Raw genomic sequence first — 14,532 nt, forward strand, 5'->3', positions numbered from 1 at the left:
CCTTCCAAGTGAAATCTCAATAGGTTGTAAGCTCTGGATTAAAGAATATGACACGGGAAGGGCCTGCTTTGAATAGAAGAATTGTTTGCAGAAGGAAATAGATTAATCTTTTGATGCTCCAAGTAGAAATGCTAAGGACTTATGCATAATTCTAAGTTATTAAAAAATTCAGACTTTCGCTTATATTTATGGAAGAATTAATATTCTAACAATTTGAATGTCTAATGATATAAAAGGGACTAGCTACTGGAAATGTTCATCTGTCTTGGGGATATTATTGAAACTCTATTTTAATGCCAGTTAACTCAGAAAGAACTAAGAGAAAGGATTGACACTCACCTCTCGCACAAACGAAACAAAAGCCTACATTTACAGCAGAGGATGAATTACTGCTCCGTTTGGAATGATTACTACAGATGAGAATGTAGGAGGACACGAATATGCTTCCAGCAGCAACACAAGCATCTCCAGAGTGATAGGCTACTGGACATCTCAAACACCTCATCATGCGACCTGTTTAAAGACAAATCAAAAAGGAATCTACATAATAAGGCATCAGCTGGATATATAAAATGAAATTTTTGGAGTTGGGTTCTTTTGGGTTCCTGTGTGATGCTGAATATAGTAAGATAAAAATATTTTCTTCACTTGTTTGGCTCTGTCATTCTTATGCTATATGGCCCCTAAATGCAGCACCCTTCTAGAGATCAAAGAAATACTTGTCTGTTCACATGCTGGGGAGATGGTGGTCTCCAATATTGCAGCTGTTTAAGGAATTTCCAAGGGTAATTTTGAACATATGAAATTTTCTTCTCATTGTCTGAATGAGAACCTAATCTCTACTTATTATGCTATCTACTGTGGCTGAGTCATGTATCTACAAACAGAGGGAGAATGCCTGATGCTCCTTATAACAATATGCTTATTATTTGCTACTGAACTTAAAAAGTAGCTCTTTTTTACCTTAGCTCTGTTTTACCTTTACTTGCTTTGTGGATATCTTTCTCCATAGAGCAGGCAGAACAGCAGTGCTGGGGACAGCGGAATCCTTTTGATTCAAAGACGGCAGTGGGGAATTTGCGGACACAGGCTTCATGATAAAATTTCCCACAAGCTCCGACAGAGCAACGCTTCACATCTGTACCAGACACCTTACATGAAAAACATGGGTGCTTTCCTGGAAAATTGGTGAAGAACAGAGATTAAATAAAAGCTAATTAAAGCATATTCCTTTTAAATAGAAGCAGTTACTGAGATGAACATGGAAAATAAATGGTTAAATTAAAATATTTAATAAATTTTGTTAGAATGATTGATTTGCTATTATAATTGACTAGAGGCCTGGTGCATGACATTCATGCACTGGGGGTCGGGAGGGGTCCCCACAGCCCGGCCTGTGCCCTCTTGCAGTCTGGGACCCCTCGGGGGATGTCTGCCTGCAGCAAAGGTGGGAGAGGCTCCTGCGACCACCCCTTCGTTCACCAGCCATGAGCCCGGCTTCCGGCTGAGCAGCACTTGCTCCAGTGGGAGTGCACTGACCACCAGGGGGAAGCTCCTGCATTGAGCGTCTGCCCCCTAGTGGTCAGTGTGCATCATAATGACCGGTCATTCTGCCTTTCAGTCTATTTGCACATTAGCCTTATATTATATAGGATTTGGAGATGTAGCAGTATAAATAATTTAGATCTCCACTTTTTACTCTACACTAAAATTATTTCCGTAGAAAACCCAAACCAGAATTTTTCAACACCTGAGAGGTGAGAGTGTCAAGGTCTTTCCAACACAGAATAAGTAAAAGAAACTACCAAAGAAAAGGCAGATTCCATTAGATAATCACTTAAAATTTCCATATGTAAAACAGGGATAAGATGAAAACTCAAAATTACCCCCTCAAAACAAAAAAATGACAGCTAGACATCTTATTCTAACTGTACAAAATCAGGGACAAAAAAGAAAATATTAAAATTACCCACACAAAAGACAAGTATCTTCAACGAAGCAACAATAACACTAATAGCTGACTGAAAGAAAAATAAAAACCAGAAAATAATGAGATGCTATCTTTAAAGCTGAAAGAAAATTGTTACCAAGCCAGAATTCTATATCCACTGAAAACATTCTTCAAAAATGAAGTGAAATTAATATACATTGGGAAATATTAAAAACAAAAACAAAAATTGGCACTTTGAAAAAGATTAATAAAACAGATATCCCTGCCTGGCCAGTGTGGCTCAAGGGTTGAGCATCGACCTGCGCACCAGGAGGTGGCTGGCCAGTTTGATTCCCAGTCAGAGTACATGCCCAGGTTCTGGGCTTTGATCCCCAATAGGAGGTGAGCAAGAGGCAATCAATTGATGCTGCTGTCTCACTCTCATTGATGTTTCTATTTCTCTCCCCCTCTCCTTCCCTCTCTCTCTAAAAATTAATAAAAACATATTTTAAAAAAACTGATATCCCTGGTAACAATGACTAATTAAAAAAAAACACACACACAAGAAAAAGTAGCAACACATATAACTATCAGAAATAAATAATGATATATCACTACATATCCTACAAAGTTAAAAAGATAATACACGGTCATCATTACATTTTTGCCAATAAATTTTACAACTTAGATAAGTAAACAGATTCCTAGAAAAACAGAACTTACCAACAATGGCACAAAAACAAATAGAAAATATTATTAGTTATATAAACTATTAAAGAAAGTGAAACTATAATTAAAAATCTTCCAACAAAAGAAAACTTTAAGCCCAGATGGCTCTACTGGTCAATCTGCCAAATATTTAAAGGAAGAAATAATCCCAATTAGAATGGAAAAAAAAGAAGGAATACGTAAAAGACAAACAGATGTGGAAAAATATATGCAACAAAGATGATAAAGGATTGTTTTGTTACACAATGTTCAAATATAGTGAAAATATATGCAACCTATATAAGCAAAGATAGCTAAACAAGACTTATAAAGAACTATCAATCAAAATAGAAACAAAATAGCCTAATAAACGCGAGCAAAAGGAATGAACAATTTACAGAAAGCAGAAAGACAGCCAATAAACATGAAAAATGCTCAACTTCACTAGTAATCAGATAAATGCTAATTAAAACCACAAGTTACATTTTACTATAAAAATTCATCAATAGGAAAAAAACTTTCAAAGTCTGATAATATCAGTTGTTGATCAGGGTGTAGGGAGAAAAGGTACTCTTGCATAGTGCTCGTAGGAATTTAAATCAGAAGGAACTACTTTAGAAAGAAACAAGGCAGAATCCATTTTTCAAAAAAGTACATCCACTTTTTGCGGCCTAGAAATTATACTTCTTACTCTCTACATTAGAATAGACTTGTATATGTAAAAGGATGCTGACTAAAGCACTGTCTGTAACTGCAAACAACTGAAAACAACTCAAACTTCCTCCAATAGGAGAATAGTTAAACTGTGACATAGGCATACTATAGAACAGCAATTGAATATATTTGCATTGACATAAAAAGAGCTCAAAAACCAATGGAAAAAATATCCTCAGGTGAAGATTAACAAAAAAAAGGTGATAATGTGAAAAAGAAATTTATATTTATTTACAGATGTAATGACTCATGCATTGATATTTTAAAACAGCAATACAATTGCTTTTTTGTAGCATAGTATAATTAACATGACTGCTTCATGGTGGTAAGGAAATTTCTAAAAGATGTTCCAAGAGACAGTATTTATTGGAAAAAAATCTGCATATAAGTGGACTCATGTAGTTCAAACCTGTGGTGTTCAAGGGTCAACTGTGATTGTTTTTGTTTAAAAATCTTTTTTAAAATCCTCACCAGAGGATATTTTTTCCATTGCTTTCTAGGGAGAGTGAAAGGGAGGCAGGTGGAGGAGCGAGACACACATCAATTAGTTGCCTCCTGCACACACCCTTACTGGGCTGGGGAACTTGCAACCAAGGTACATGCCCTTGACAGGGAATCGAACCTGGTACCCTTTGGTCCGCAGGCTGATGCTCTAAACACTGAGGAAAACTGGCCAGGGCAGTAATTGTTTTTTGTTCTTTTTAAAATTGTAGTTAAAATATAAAACATGAGCCCTGCTGGTGTGACTCAATAGTTGCACGTCGACCCAGGAATCAAAAGGTCGCAGGGTCGATTCCCAGTCAGAGCATGTGCCTGGGCTGTAGGCTCGATCCCCAGTAGGGGTATGTGCAGGAGACAGCTGATAGATGATGTTTCTCTTTCATTGATGTTTCTATCTCTCTATCCCTCTTCCTTCCTCTCTCTCTAAAAATCAATTTAAAAACATATTAAAAAAATATAAAACATAAAATTTGCCATTTTTACTATTTTTAAGTATACAGTGACATTAAATCCATTTACATTATTTTGCAATCATCACCAATATACAGCTCCAGAATTTTTTCATCATCCCATACTGACTACCCACCACTCTTCTCTCCTTACCAACCCGTTAACAACTGTTCTACTTTCTGTCTCTATTAATTTGATTACTCTAGGTAACTCATGTACTAGTAAGTGGAACCATAAAATATTTGTCCTTATAAATGGCTTATTTCACTCGGCATAGTGTCTTCAAGGTTCATCCATGTTGTAGCATATATCAGTATTTATTTCATTTCTTTTTAAAGCTGAATAATATTCCATTGTTTATTTATCCATTGTTTACTATTCTACATGTTATTTATCCATTCATCCATTGATGGACATTTGAGTTGTTTCTACCTTTTAGTCATTGTGAATAGTGCTGCAACCAACATGGGTGTACCAATATCTGCTAAGAGACCCTGCTTTCAATTCTTTTGGGTATATACCCAGAAATGGAATTACTGGGTCACATGTATTCTATGTTTAATAGAGGAACTGCCATACTGTTTTCCACAGCACTTATGCCACTTTAAATTCCCACCAACAGTGTACAAGTGTTTCAATTTCTCCATATTCTGTTTTCTTGGTAATAGCCATTCTAATAGGCATGAAGTGGCATCTCATTGTGGTTTTGATTTGTATTTGCCTGATTACTAATGAATGATGTTGAACATCTTTTCATGTGCTTATTGGCCATATGTATAAGTTCTTTGGAGAAAAATCTATTCAAGTTCTTTGCCTAATTTTGAATTGGGTTGTGTGCTTTTTGTTAAATTATAGGAGTTCTTTATGTATGATTTTGGATATTAATTCTTTGTCAGATCGGTTATTTGCAAATATTTTCTCCCATTTTGTAGGTTGCTTTTTCACCCAGTTGATAGTGTCATTTGATGTACACTGTGTTGTTGTTTTTTGTAATAGAGACATCATTTTATTGATTTTTTAAAATTTTCTTTTAGAGAGAGGAAGGGAGAGGGAGGGAGAGAGGGAGGGAGGGAGGGAGGGAGGGAGGGGGAGAGAGAGAGAGAGAGAGAGAGAGAGAGAGAGAGAGAGAGAGAGAGAGAAAACCACTGATGTGAGAAACATCCATGGCCTACCTCCTGCACATACCCCAATCAGGAATGAAACCAGAAACCTGGGTATGTGTCCTGATCGGGAACTGAACCAGCAACCTTCTGTTGTGCAATATGACACTCAACCAACTGAGCCAATTTTTAATTTTGATAAAGTCCAATTTGTTTATTTTTTCTCTTGTTGCCTGTGCCTTTGATGTCATATCAGGAAATCACTGCTTAATCCAATGTCACAAACATTTCTTTTATGTTTCCTTCTAAGAGTTTTATAGTTTTAGCTCTTATGTTTGAACCCTGACACATTTTGAATTATTTTTTGTATATGGTTGTTAGTTAAGGTTCTAATTTCATTCTTTTGCATGTGGATATCCAGTTTTCCCAGCATCATTTGCTGTAAAGCCTGTCATTTCCCCATGAAATGGTCTTTGTACCCTTCTCAAAAAATCATTCCTGTATATGTGAATATTTATTTCTGGACTCCCAATTCTATTCCATTGGGTATATGTCTGTCTTTATGCCAGTATCACACTGTTTTAATTGATGTAGCTTTTAGTAAATTTTGAAATCAGGGCATATGAATCCTCCAACTTTGTTCCATTTAATTGTTTTTAAAGCAAATTTCCTTCTTAAATTTCTTAATAGATGTGTACCAATTTAGTTTATATCTAACCATGGCAGAATTCAGCTGGATTCCAGAGTTAGGAGAGAAGCCTCAAAAGAGTGTTTTAATACTGAGCGATTTGGTCCTTCCTATCAGTAGTTGGAATCAGAGATTGCAAACTTAAGTGTTTTAAGGGACTGGACAGGTTATATAAATGGCTGGAGTGACAGGGTTTCAGAAAAAGGGAATGACAGAGAATGTGAGGAACCAGGAGTACATGCCTGATTCATGTTCACACATTCAAAACATATTTTGAAGGACAAATAAAACAATGTGCAGATAATCTGACCCCAAGCCTGCCAGTTGGCCAATTGTTCAAATGTTTTACTGTAGGGTCTACACGTGATGAATAAAATATCTTATGTAGGAAAAAATGTCGTATGTTCAAAACAGCTTTAATAGCTTAATTTTTGCATGTGTATGTTTGTGAGAGAGCAAGAGTGAGAGCGAGAAAGCACATGTGTGTTAAAATATATGATACATGATCTCTATCCTACTTAATCAAGGTGGTAGAGGCAATGGTAAACAGCAAGGATCCTGGGGTCAAGCTGCCTCCTGGCATAACTGCCAGTTTCATCAACTTCTGTTTTCATGACTTTGGACAAGGTACTAAACTAAACCCTCTAATCCTTAGTTTCACCCTCTGCAAAATGAAAATAATAACAGTATCTATCTTATTATGTTATGAGGGTAAAATGAGATCTATATAATAAAAGCCTAAGCAACCATTACGGCGGAATGACCAGAACAACCAGTTGCTATGATGTGCACTGACCACCAGGGGGGCAGACGCTCAACACAGGAGCTGCCCCCTGGTGGTCTGTGTGCTCCCACAGGGGGAGTGCCACTCAGCCAGAAGCCAGGCTCACGCTGGTGAGTGCAGCGGTGGAGGGGGAGCCTCTCCAGCCTCCGCTGCAGCGCTAAGGAACAGTGAGCCGAGCGGTAAGGAGCAGCGAACCGGTCCGGACTGCAAGAAGGCGCAGGCTGGGCTGAGGGACGAGGGACATCCCCCGCCCCCAGCAGTGCACAAATTTCAGGCACTGGGCCTCTAGTAATAGGATATAATGCTTAGTATTAACAGCACCTGGCATTTACTCAGTGTTCAGAAAAAATTACCATTCTAACAATTTTAGCATGCACTGATTCAAATAAAGAAGGATAAAATCAAATAACGAAGGATAAAACTATTTATGAGAATCCAAAGAAAAAGGGAAAAGGAGTAGGAAAATAAAGTGTCACGGGTAAGATGAGCATATCATAAATCCTTGATAACCAGTTGGCTCATAGTTTCTCACAGCAAAAAATAAAACAAAAAACCGTTCATAGTTCCTGGACGCACTACCATGCTATGTTCAGTTGACTCTTCACTTGCCTTGTTACAGATTAAACAACTCTACTTCCAGCTTTCCATGACTTTAAATAGAATCATGGGTACACAGGGAAGAAATACAAACTTGTCTACTTCTTTCTCTATAAATTATTTTGATAGGTGGTAGTCTGTATTGGGGTGGGGTGGTGAGAACTAAATGGTGAATCCAAAACCTGTATTTTTTATTTTTTTAAATTATTCTTAATATTTTTAACCGATTTCAGAGAGGAAGGTAGAAACATCAATGAGAGAGAATCATTGATCAGCTGCCTCCTGCATGCCCTCTACCAGGGATCAAATCTGCAAACCTGGGAATGTGCCCTGACCAGGAATCCAACTGTGTGTGACCTCCAGGTTCATGAGTCAATGTTCAACCACTGAGCCACACCCACAAGTTTTAAAAACAACTTCCAGTAGCTCCATCTTTCCACTAAAAGTACTGTCACCATGGTTATGCTTTGCAATCAACACTTACTCTAGTCTATTAAAGTCAAGGGACTTTAAACCAATTTATTGAGCATAAAAACCTTAAACCCATTTGAAAAATAACTTACTCTATATACTTTGTATAGCTCTTTAGATAAAATACAAGTACATCTAGATGAATTGATAGATTTTTATGATTAAGGCACAGGTAGGAGGAAATTTTGTAATAATATTGCTAACTACTGTTTCGATTTTATGAAGCCTAAACAGCAAATGATCTTCATTTGTTGAAATACTTTTGGGAGAAGAGCTACATAAGAGCAGTAAGAAAATTAGATATCATGGCAGGTGCTGGCATTGCACATTCCTCCTTATCCATCTTTTCATATCTACCAAAACAAGAAAGCTCACCGGTTTTACATTCCATGCAGATGAACTTCCCATCGGGGAGTGATGTCACCCCCAGGCACTCCAGGTGAAAGTATTTGTAGCACTCTCCCTCACAAGGAATCAGAGAGTCACCAGAGCTTTCACAGATCTGCAACAAAGCAAAGAGCAGTGGGTCTCAAACTTCAGCAGGCATCAGAATCACCTGGAGGGTCTATTACAACACAGAGCACAGGGTTCCTCTCCTATAGTTTCTGATTCAGTAGGTGTGGGGGTGGGGGAAAAGAATATGCATTTACAAGTATCCTGACAATGCTGATGCTGCTGGTCCTTGGCCCTCACTGTGAGAACCACTGAACTAGATAACTATTTCCAGACCCAATATGGTATAGTTTAAAAGTCAAACTTAATCTTTTATGATTTCGTTTTTGGAATCTGGATACTTACAGTTTTTTTCACAGGGCAAAGCAGCATTTTTCAGAAAGGGTAAAATACATTAAAAACTTAATACCAATTTAAGAAAATGGTTTTGAAATCAGTCATTTGCCACTTACTTCCATTTCATAACACAATCTCACAATGGAGATTTATATCTGCATATGAATAGTACATATTCCAACTCAGAAAGTGAAGAGCCCAAAATGGCTTTTAGATCTTGCTTTAAACCAGTATCATAATTTAGAAAGACACTACCCTTTCCAATAGGTGGTAAATTTATTTATTACTGGCAGAGTATGATAGCAGTTCTTTCAAGCTATCGGACAGGCCACTTGCCTACCTGACACACAGTGTCCTTCTTACTCGTTCCAAAGCCTCTTCTTGACAAACTTGAGTCCACGGACTGCACATCAGAAATGTCTGCATCTGCAGTAGCTGAAGGGCTATCTACTTGCTTTCCAAAGCCTACCTACATGGAAAACATAGCACAGTTTTAAGAAAAACAAAACAAAAATTTCCTCAGTTAGGTGCTATAAAGATCCTAGTAAGAGTTGCTCAAATAAACCTGGACACGACCTCTTTCTTTCTAAAACATCTGGATACCATGTCTGGTGTTTTGACAAAAACTTTAGTTAAAAAAAAAAAAAAAAAGCTATGCTTCTGTTATATAAGAAACTAGCAAAATTAAGATGCGCATCATTACAAAATAACCCAAATGACTTCTTCACTGTGAATATTTAAAAAATCCCCATGCTCCCAAAGAAGTTGGGTAAAGCAATTATGTATGTTACTTGGTTTTGCAAAGCAAAAAAGTGCACTGTGCTCAGACCCTTGAACATATTTACCTGCAGGTCACTCAGGCCTCTAGAATCAGAGTCAGATGTGTCTCTGTATGCTGAACTAGTCATTTCTACATCAGTTGAGGCGCGACTCCTTTTCTTTAGAGGTTTACAGGAATCTGAAATCTCGCTGGCACCTTAATACAATACACCGAAATTAATCCTAAAATAGTGCTTAAAGTTTGTTCTGTTAACTTTTTTGTGGGAGAATATTTTCTTTCCCCAAACTCATCTGTAGTGTGAAGAAAGCACAGCTCCCTTTGTAACACTGAAGTCACGAGTCAAAACTTCATAAGCTTCTGACTTTTCCTCACAGTGATTTCTTTACAACCGCTCTATTAAAACATTTAATGCAGTGCCCCTGTTCTAAAACTATTTTCAGTCAACAGAGCCCAAATTCCAACCTAAAAACCAATTCTACCAAAACTACAGGATAGCTGATTCAATTTGGAGGGGGAAGACATAAAACCCAACACACTATGTAGCTTACAGATATGGTCGCAGAGACATCTCCAAATTGTTTTTATTAGGGATGTGACAAATCTCTGATTTGTATTCGATTCGTACACGGATAGTGCCATTTTCCCCCAATTTTGCAATTTAGTTGAGTATTGCCCCCCGCACCAATAAATTCTGGATGTTCATAATTGTTCATCTGAGACTTCCTTGGTGAAGTGTCATTTATTGTGACCATTAACAAGTGCTGCAGCACATCTACACATGTCATGCCATGTAGGAGGCACATTGCTGAGGGCTGTAAACAGACAATCAATGTTCAAGTGCAGCCAAATCACGAAGAGCTGGATGAGCGGCCTCTATGTGGAATTTGTGCGGGAAGAAATAAATATGGAAAAAAAAGGCAGAGAATAGTGTGGAATTTTTTTTAAAACTGTGTGTAATACAAATCCAGCCAAAACAATAGTGCAAAAAGTTACAAAGCAACAATCTCTTGGGCTAATGCAGTATAGGCTATACAGAAACAGCCACGATGAAATGTGCAGATCAGGCACGGTGAATACCAAGGAACCAAGGAGACGGTTAATATTTCAACCCACAGTTTGTGTTTTGGATATTTCCCCCAAATTTTCCATACAACAAACAGACATCTAGATCAGCCCAGCAAGCTATGGTGGAAGTGTGCAGTCCAGAAGAGACCATGGAGAAACAAGTCTCCCAGGGCCATGAAGATCCGCAACAGGCTGAGTGAGAGTAGCACTTGGTACATAGCCATGTTCTGTGGTGGAGGATGTGGGTCTCTTTAGACTGCTCAGATTACTGGAACCTCGTTATCACATCCCAGTCTACAAGTTTTTCACTGAATGTTTCCTTACATCTATAAATGAGGGTGCCTGCCCATGTTAACGCTGATTAAAAAACACAAGTACACAAATCTATCTCCTTCATTGCTGGTGTATGGACCCAGAACACCACCATAAAATATTTCCTTGGCCTAAAAGATCACTGGATTAACAAGGAGTTTTAACAGAGGAACAGGAGTGCTGTACTGAGGCTTTCGAAGGGAAACACAGGTACCGCCATTTCCGATGAGATTCTGAAAATGCTAGAAAAATGACAGACTGCCAAAGACAGCTGCCATACTTATGTTCTCCATGATAACAGCACTAACATTAAAAAAAAAAGCTTTTAATTATTGTAATGTACACAGTTTGGGCTGTTTGGCAAAACCCTGCAGACGCGCATTAATGATGCTTTATTTAAAAACAAAAAACAAAAACAGTCCATGTTGAAATTGATCAGTGTAAGTTAAACGGTGGTTTTTAGGCTGGACCCATGATTTAAGCTGTACCTATCCAGCTCAGACCAAGAAAAAAAAAATCATTTGAATGTTAAAGCAATTGTTCAGAGTCTTGAAGAAGAAACCAGTCAGGAAAATGCCAATAATGATGATTGGCAAAATCAAAATTGGAAACAAAGAAACTGTTTATCGAGCCGCCGACAAAGAAATCTTGCATGGAGACTACAAGTCTGGAGTTTCTGGGATGAAATTGTACAGGAATCTCAGTCCACAGTTTCCTCAATCGCTGCGGAGACGGAGCTGTCACTGAATCTGACAGAGCCCTGCACTCCCCGGTCCGCCGACCCTGTGGAATGGTGGAAACACAACGCAATCAGGCCTCCTAATCTCGCAGCGATCGCGATGTCTTTTCTTGGAGCTCCGCCAAGCAGTGTTCCCTCCGAGAGGCTGTTCAGTTCTGCTGAGGATCTCCACGGAGACCATCGCTGCAGACTTCTCCCCGAGAATGCAGAGAGGCTGGTGTTTTTTATTTTTTAATAATGCAATTTGCCCAGAGTAAACTACAGGTATTAAATACAGTCTGAATGATCTCACCAAAAACGCACGAATCATGCTATGGAGTTTGTACTGTAGTCAAATTGCACACAGAAAATACAGATATAAGTTTAAGGTTTCTTAAACTTTGTGCATATCTCAAATAGATTTGCATTAAGGTCATCTAATAATGGCCATAAATATGCTATGAATCATTTTAATTTACAAAAAGATTTTACAGCACTGTAAAAATAAATGTGGCAAGATATTTTTTCAATCAGGTTGTCTCGTCTGATTTGTCATAGTCCATGTTTGACAAACATTAATAGGTACTATTCGGTATTCAGTCGAATACCAAAAAAAGTGGATTCGTCACATCCCTAGTTTATAAACCAGTGAAACCCCAGAACCTTATGGAGAAAAGTTGGAAACAGTATCAAGTCTAAGTGGTGTTCTCCAATTTACATAAAACAAGTAAGACTTTTCACATGGAGGTACAGAATAGTATCAACTCTAGAAGTCACACACACACACACACACACACACACACACACACACACCGGGGAATACTTCCATTTCACACAAATTATTGACTGAAGAGCAACAACAATGATTTACAGAGACAAACAAAAATACATGAAGTACAAATAATTGTTTAAAACTGGTTTTAATCAAGGAAATGAAAATCAACATTATAAAACTCACCTTTCTGTAATCCAGTCTTCACTGTAGTCTGAGGAACTGTTTCAACCTGTTTGGACAGAAAAATCAGCATTAACGAGGAATTTTTTTTCACTTTTAATTAACAGAGGGAAAAAATAATACTTCCATCAATCTAAGTAATGATGAGTGGTTAATGTATCTGAAATCCGAACTCAGTCCCATCTGCTGGGTAAAAGTCTCTGTCTCAAGGTCAGGGAGGGTTTAAATCCTAACTGCCTGTGCTGAATACCAAGTGTCAACACACAGCCACATGCTCTCTAGCATAGACTTTCCCACCATTCCCTTGGTAGATTAAGAGAACAAGAATACTTTCCTCAGTGTCTGGGAGGCAGGAGAGGGGTTGTTTCTGCAACCAGCCCGATGTTGCTATAAACCCCTCCCGCCCCAAAGACGTTAGGATAAATTTTTACTTACTATGATACTCAGGTTAATGTAACTCACGCCACTTTAAGACCCTTCCGCGCCTGCACTCACAGCTAAGTTGCTGGGAATCAGGACCCTCTCTGTAGAGGGTGCTACAGGGCTCCATACAGCTGGAAGCTCAATACTTTTGCTGCTAGTACAAACTTAATAAGTTTGTGATATTGCAAAAGCACTTTCTTGAGTGTCTTATGAACAGTGTCTTGATCCTACATTAGGAGAGCGAGATCAGAAGTTATTCTGCCAATGTATATGTAAAACACGTGGAAATTTGAGGATTGAACCATTAGAATTAAAGAAAGGATGCTGTTTGGAGGAGTTCCTGTTTAAGCTATGAATTGAATTTTATGTTTCTTAAAGATGTGGTGAAATATGCATGTTGAAACACATTTTGTAAATATTTAAGGATTGTTCTAAGCTTTTAAAAAATATTTTTATTTTTTTTACAACAGGTAAAAAAAACATACAACAGAAGCGCTTTTATAAGATACAATTAGTAATACAAATATAAAATCTTCTAAACAATCACTGGTATTGTTCTACTACTAACTATAACATAGTGGCATTAACAATTTGTCCCATTTTGTACTTGTTCTGCTTATTAATTTTAAACTGGTCACAGACTGAATTTGGAAACGAGCAAAATCACAATTTCATTTTGGTAATGAATACTGTAGGTTTGCAAGAGCTTAAAAAGATTTTTTGGAATATGATTTCTTAAGTACAAAAGTTAATTATGATAAATGAATGACAAATTAGTAATTATTGAAAATTTTAGTTAACTATTTCTGGGAAAATTGTTTTACATACTTGATGATACCATCGAGCACCCACAAAGTCACCTTTTAAGTTTGGAAGTTTAAAATTATGAAGAAAATAAATAGGAAATTTCACACTCTTTCTTATCAAGTGGTTTTAAAAATATAAAGCTTATTGGAACTAATATCATTCAGAATTGTCTGTTTAATAGCAGCTATCTGGGCTGTAAAAATGGATATTTTTTCGGTTTAATAAATTAAGAAAAATTCTGATTGTAAGTTTAATTAAAGGGATTATGGTTTCTAAATATTTCTTTGAAAAGGTAATTTAATATGAATATCACTACATTGATTACACTGGTTTAAACCCCTTCAAAATGCTCCTCCTCTTCTCTTACCCCACTTGAAACATGTTTATCGGATAACCCAATAACAGGTGAGTGCAATTCCACTGGGAAAATAACATTCCAAAAAATCTGTGATACCAACAGAAAAACCAGATCAACTATGATCATCTGTTTCTTAAATATAATTCTTGTACTTAAATTAATTTGATTTGTTTAAAAAATAAAAACAATACATACCAGCAGCTTAAAACAAAAATAAAAAAAATTTTTTTTTTTTAAAAGGGAACTCACTGACGGTTCCAAATAAAAATCATGAAAACATGAAATCATTTTGCTTATAACAGAAATTTCATAATAAATGTGAGGACTTCTTTAAGTCTTGCACCACTGGCTTCCCATCTCCCGAAGCCTGACTGTGTTCTG

The 14,532-nt window shown here is 37.2% G+C and overlaps 1 protein-coding gene across 1 annotated transcript in view; it reads right to left on the minus strand.

Moving 5' to 3' along the window:
* Positions 1–14,532, minus strand: part of NSD3 (nuclear receptor binding SET domain protein 3) — a 108,761-nt gene that overhangs the window by 27,392 nt on the left and 66,837 nt on the right. Inside the window, exons 9-14 of the mRNA XM_081082686.1 lie at positions 12,567–12,612; positions 9,578–9,708; positions 9,073–9,201; positions 8,319–8,445; positions 980–1,177; positions 340–513 (exon numbers count right to left, since the gene is read on the minus strand). Of these exons, the coding sequence (XP_080938812.1) occupies positions 340–513; positions 980–1,177; positions 8,319–8,445; positions 9,073–9,201; positions 9,578–9,708; positions 12,567–12,612 (805 nt within the window). The remainder of the gene's footprint in view (positions 1–339; positions 514–979; positions 1,178–8,318; positions 8,446–9,072; positions 9,202–9,577; positions 9,709–12,566; positions 12,613–14,532) is intronic.

Source organism: Myotis nattereri, assembly GCF_964212035.1.
Source record: "Myotis nattereri genome assembly, chromosome: 2".
NCBI lineage: Eukaryota > Metazoa > Chordata > Mammalia > Chiroptera > Vespertilionidae > Myotis > Myotis nattereri.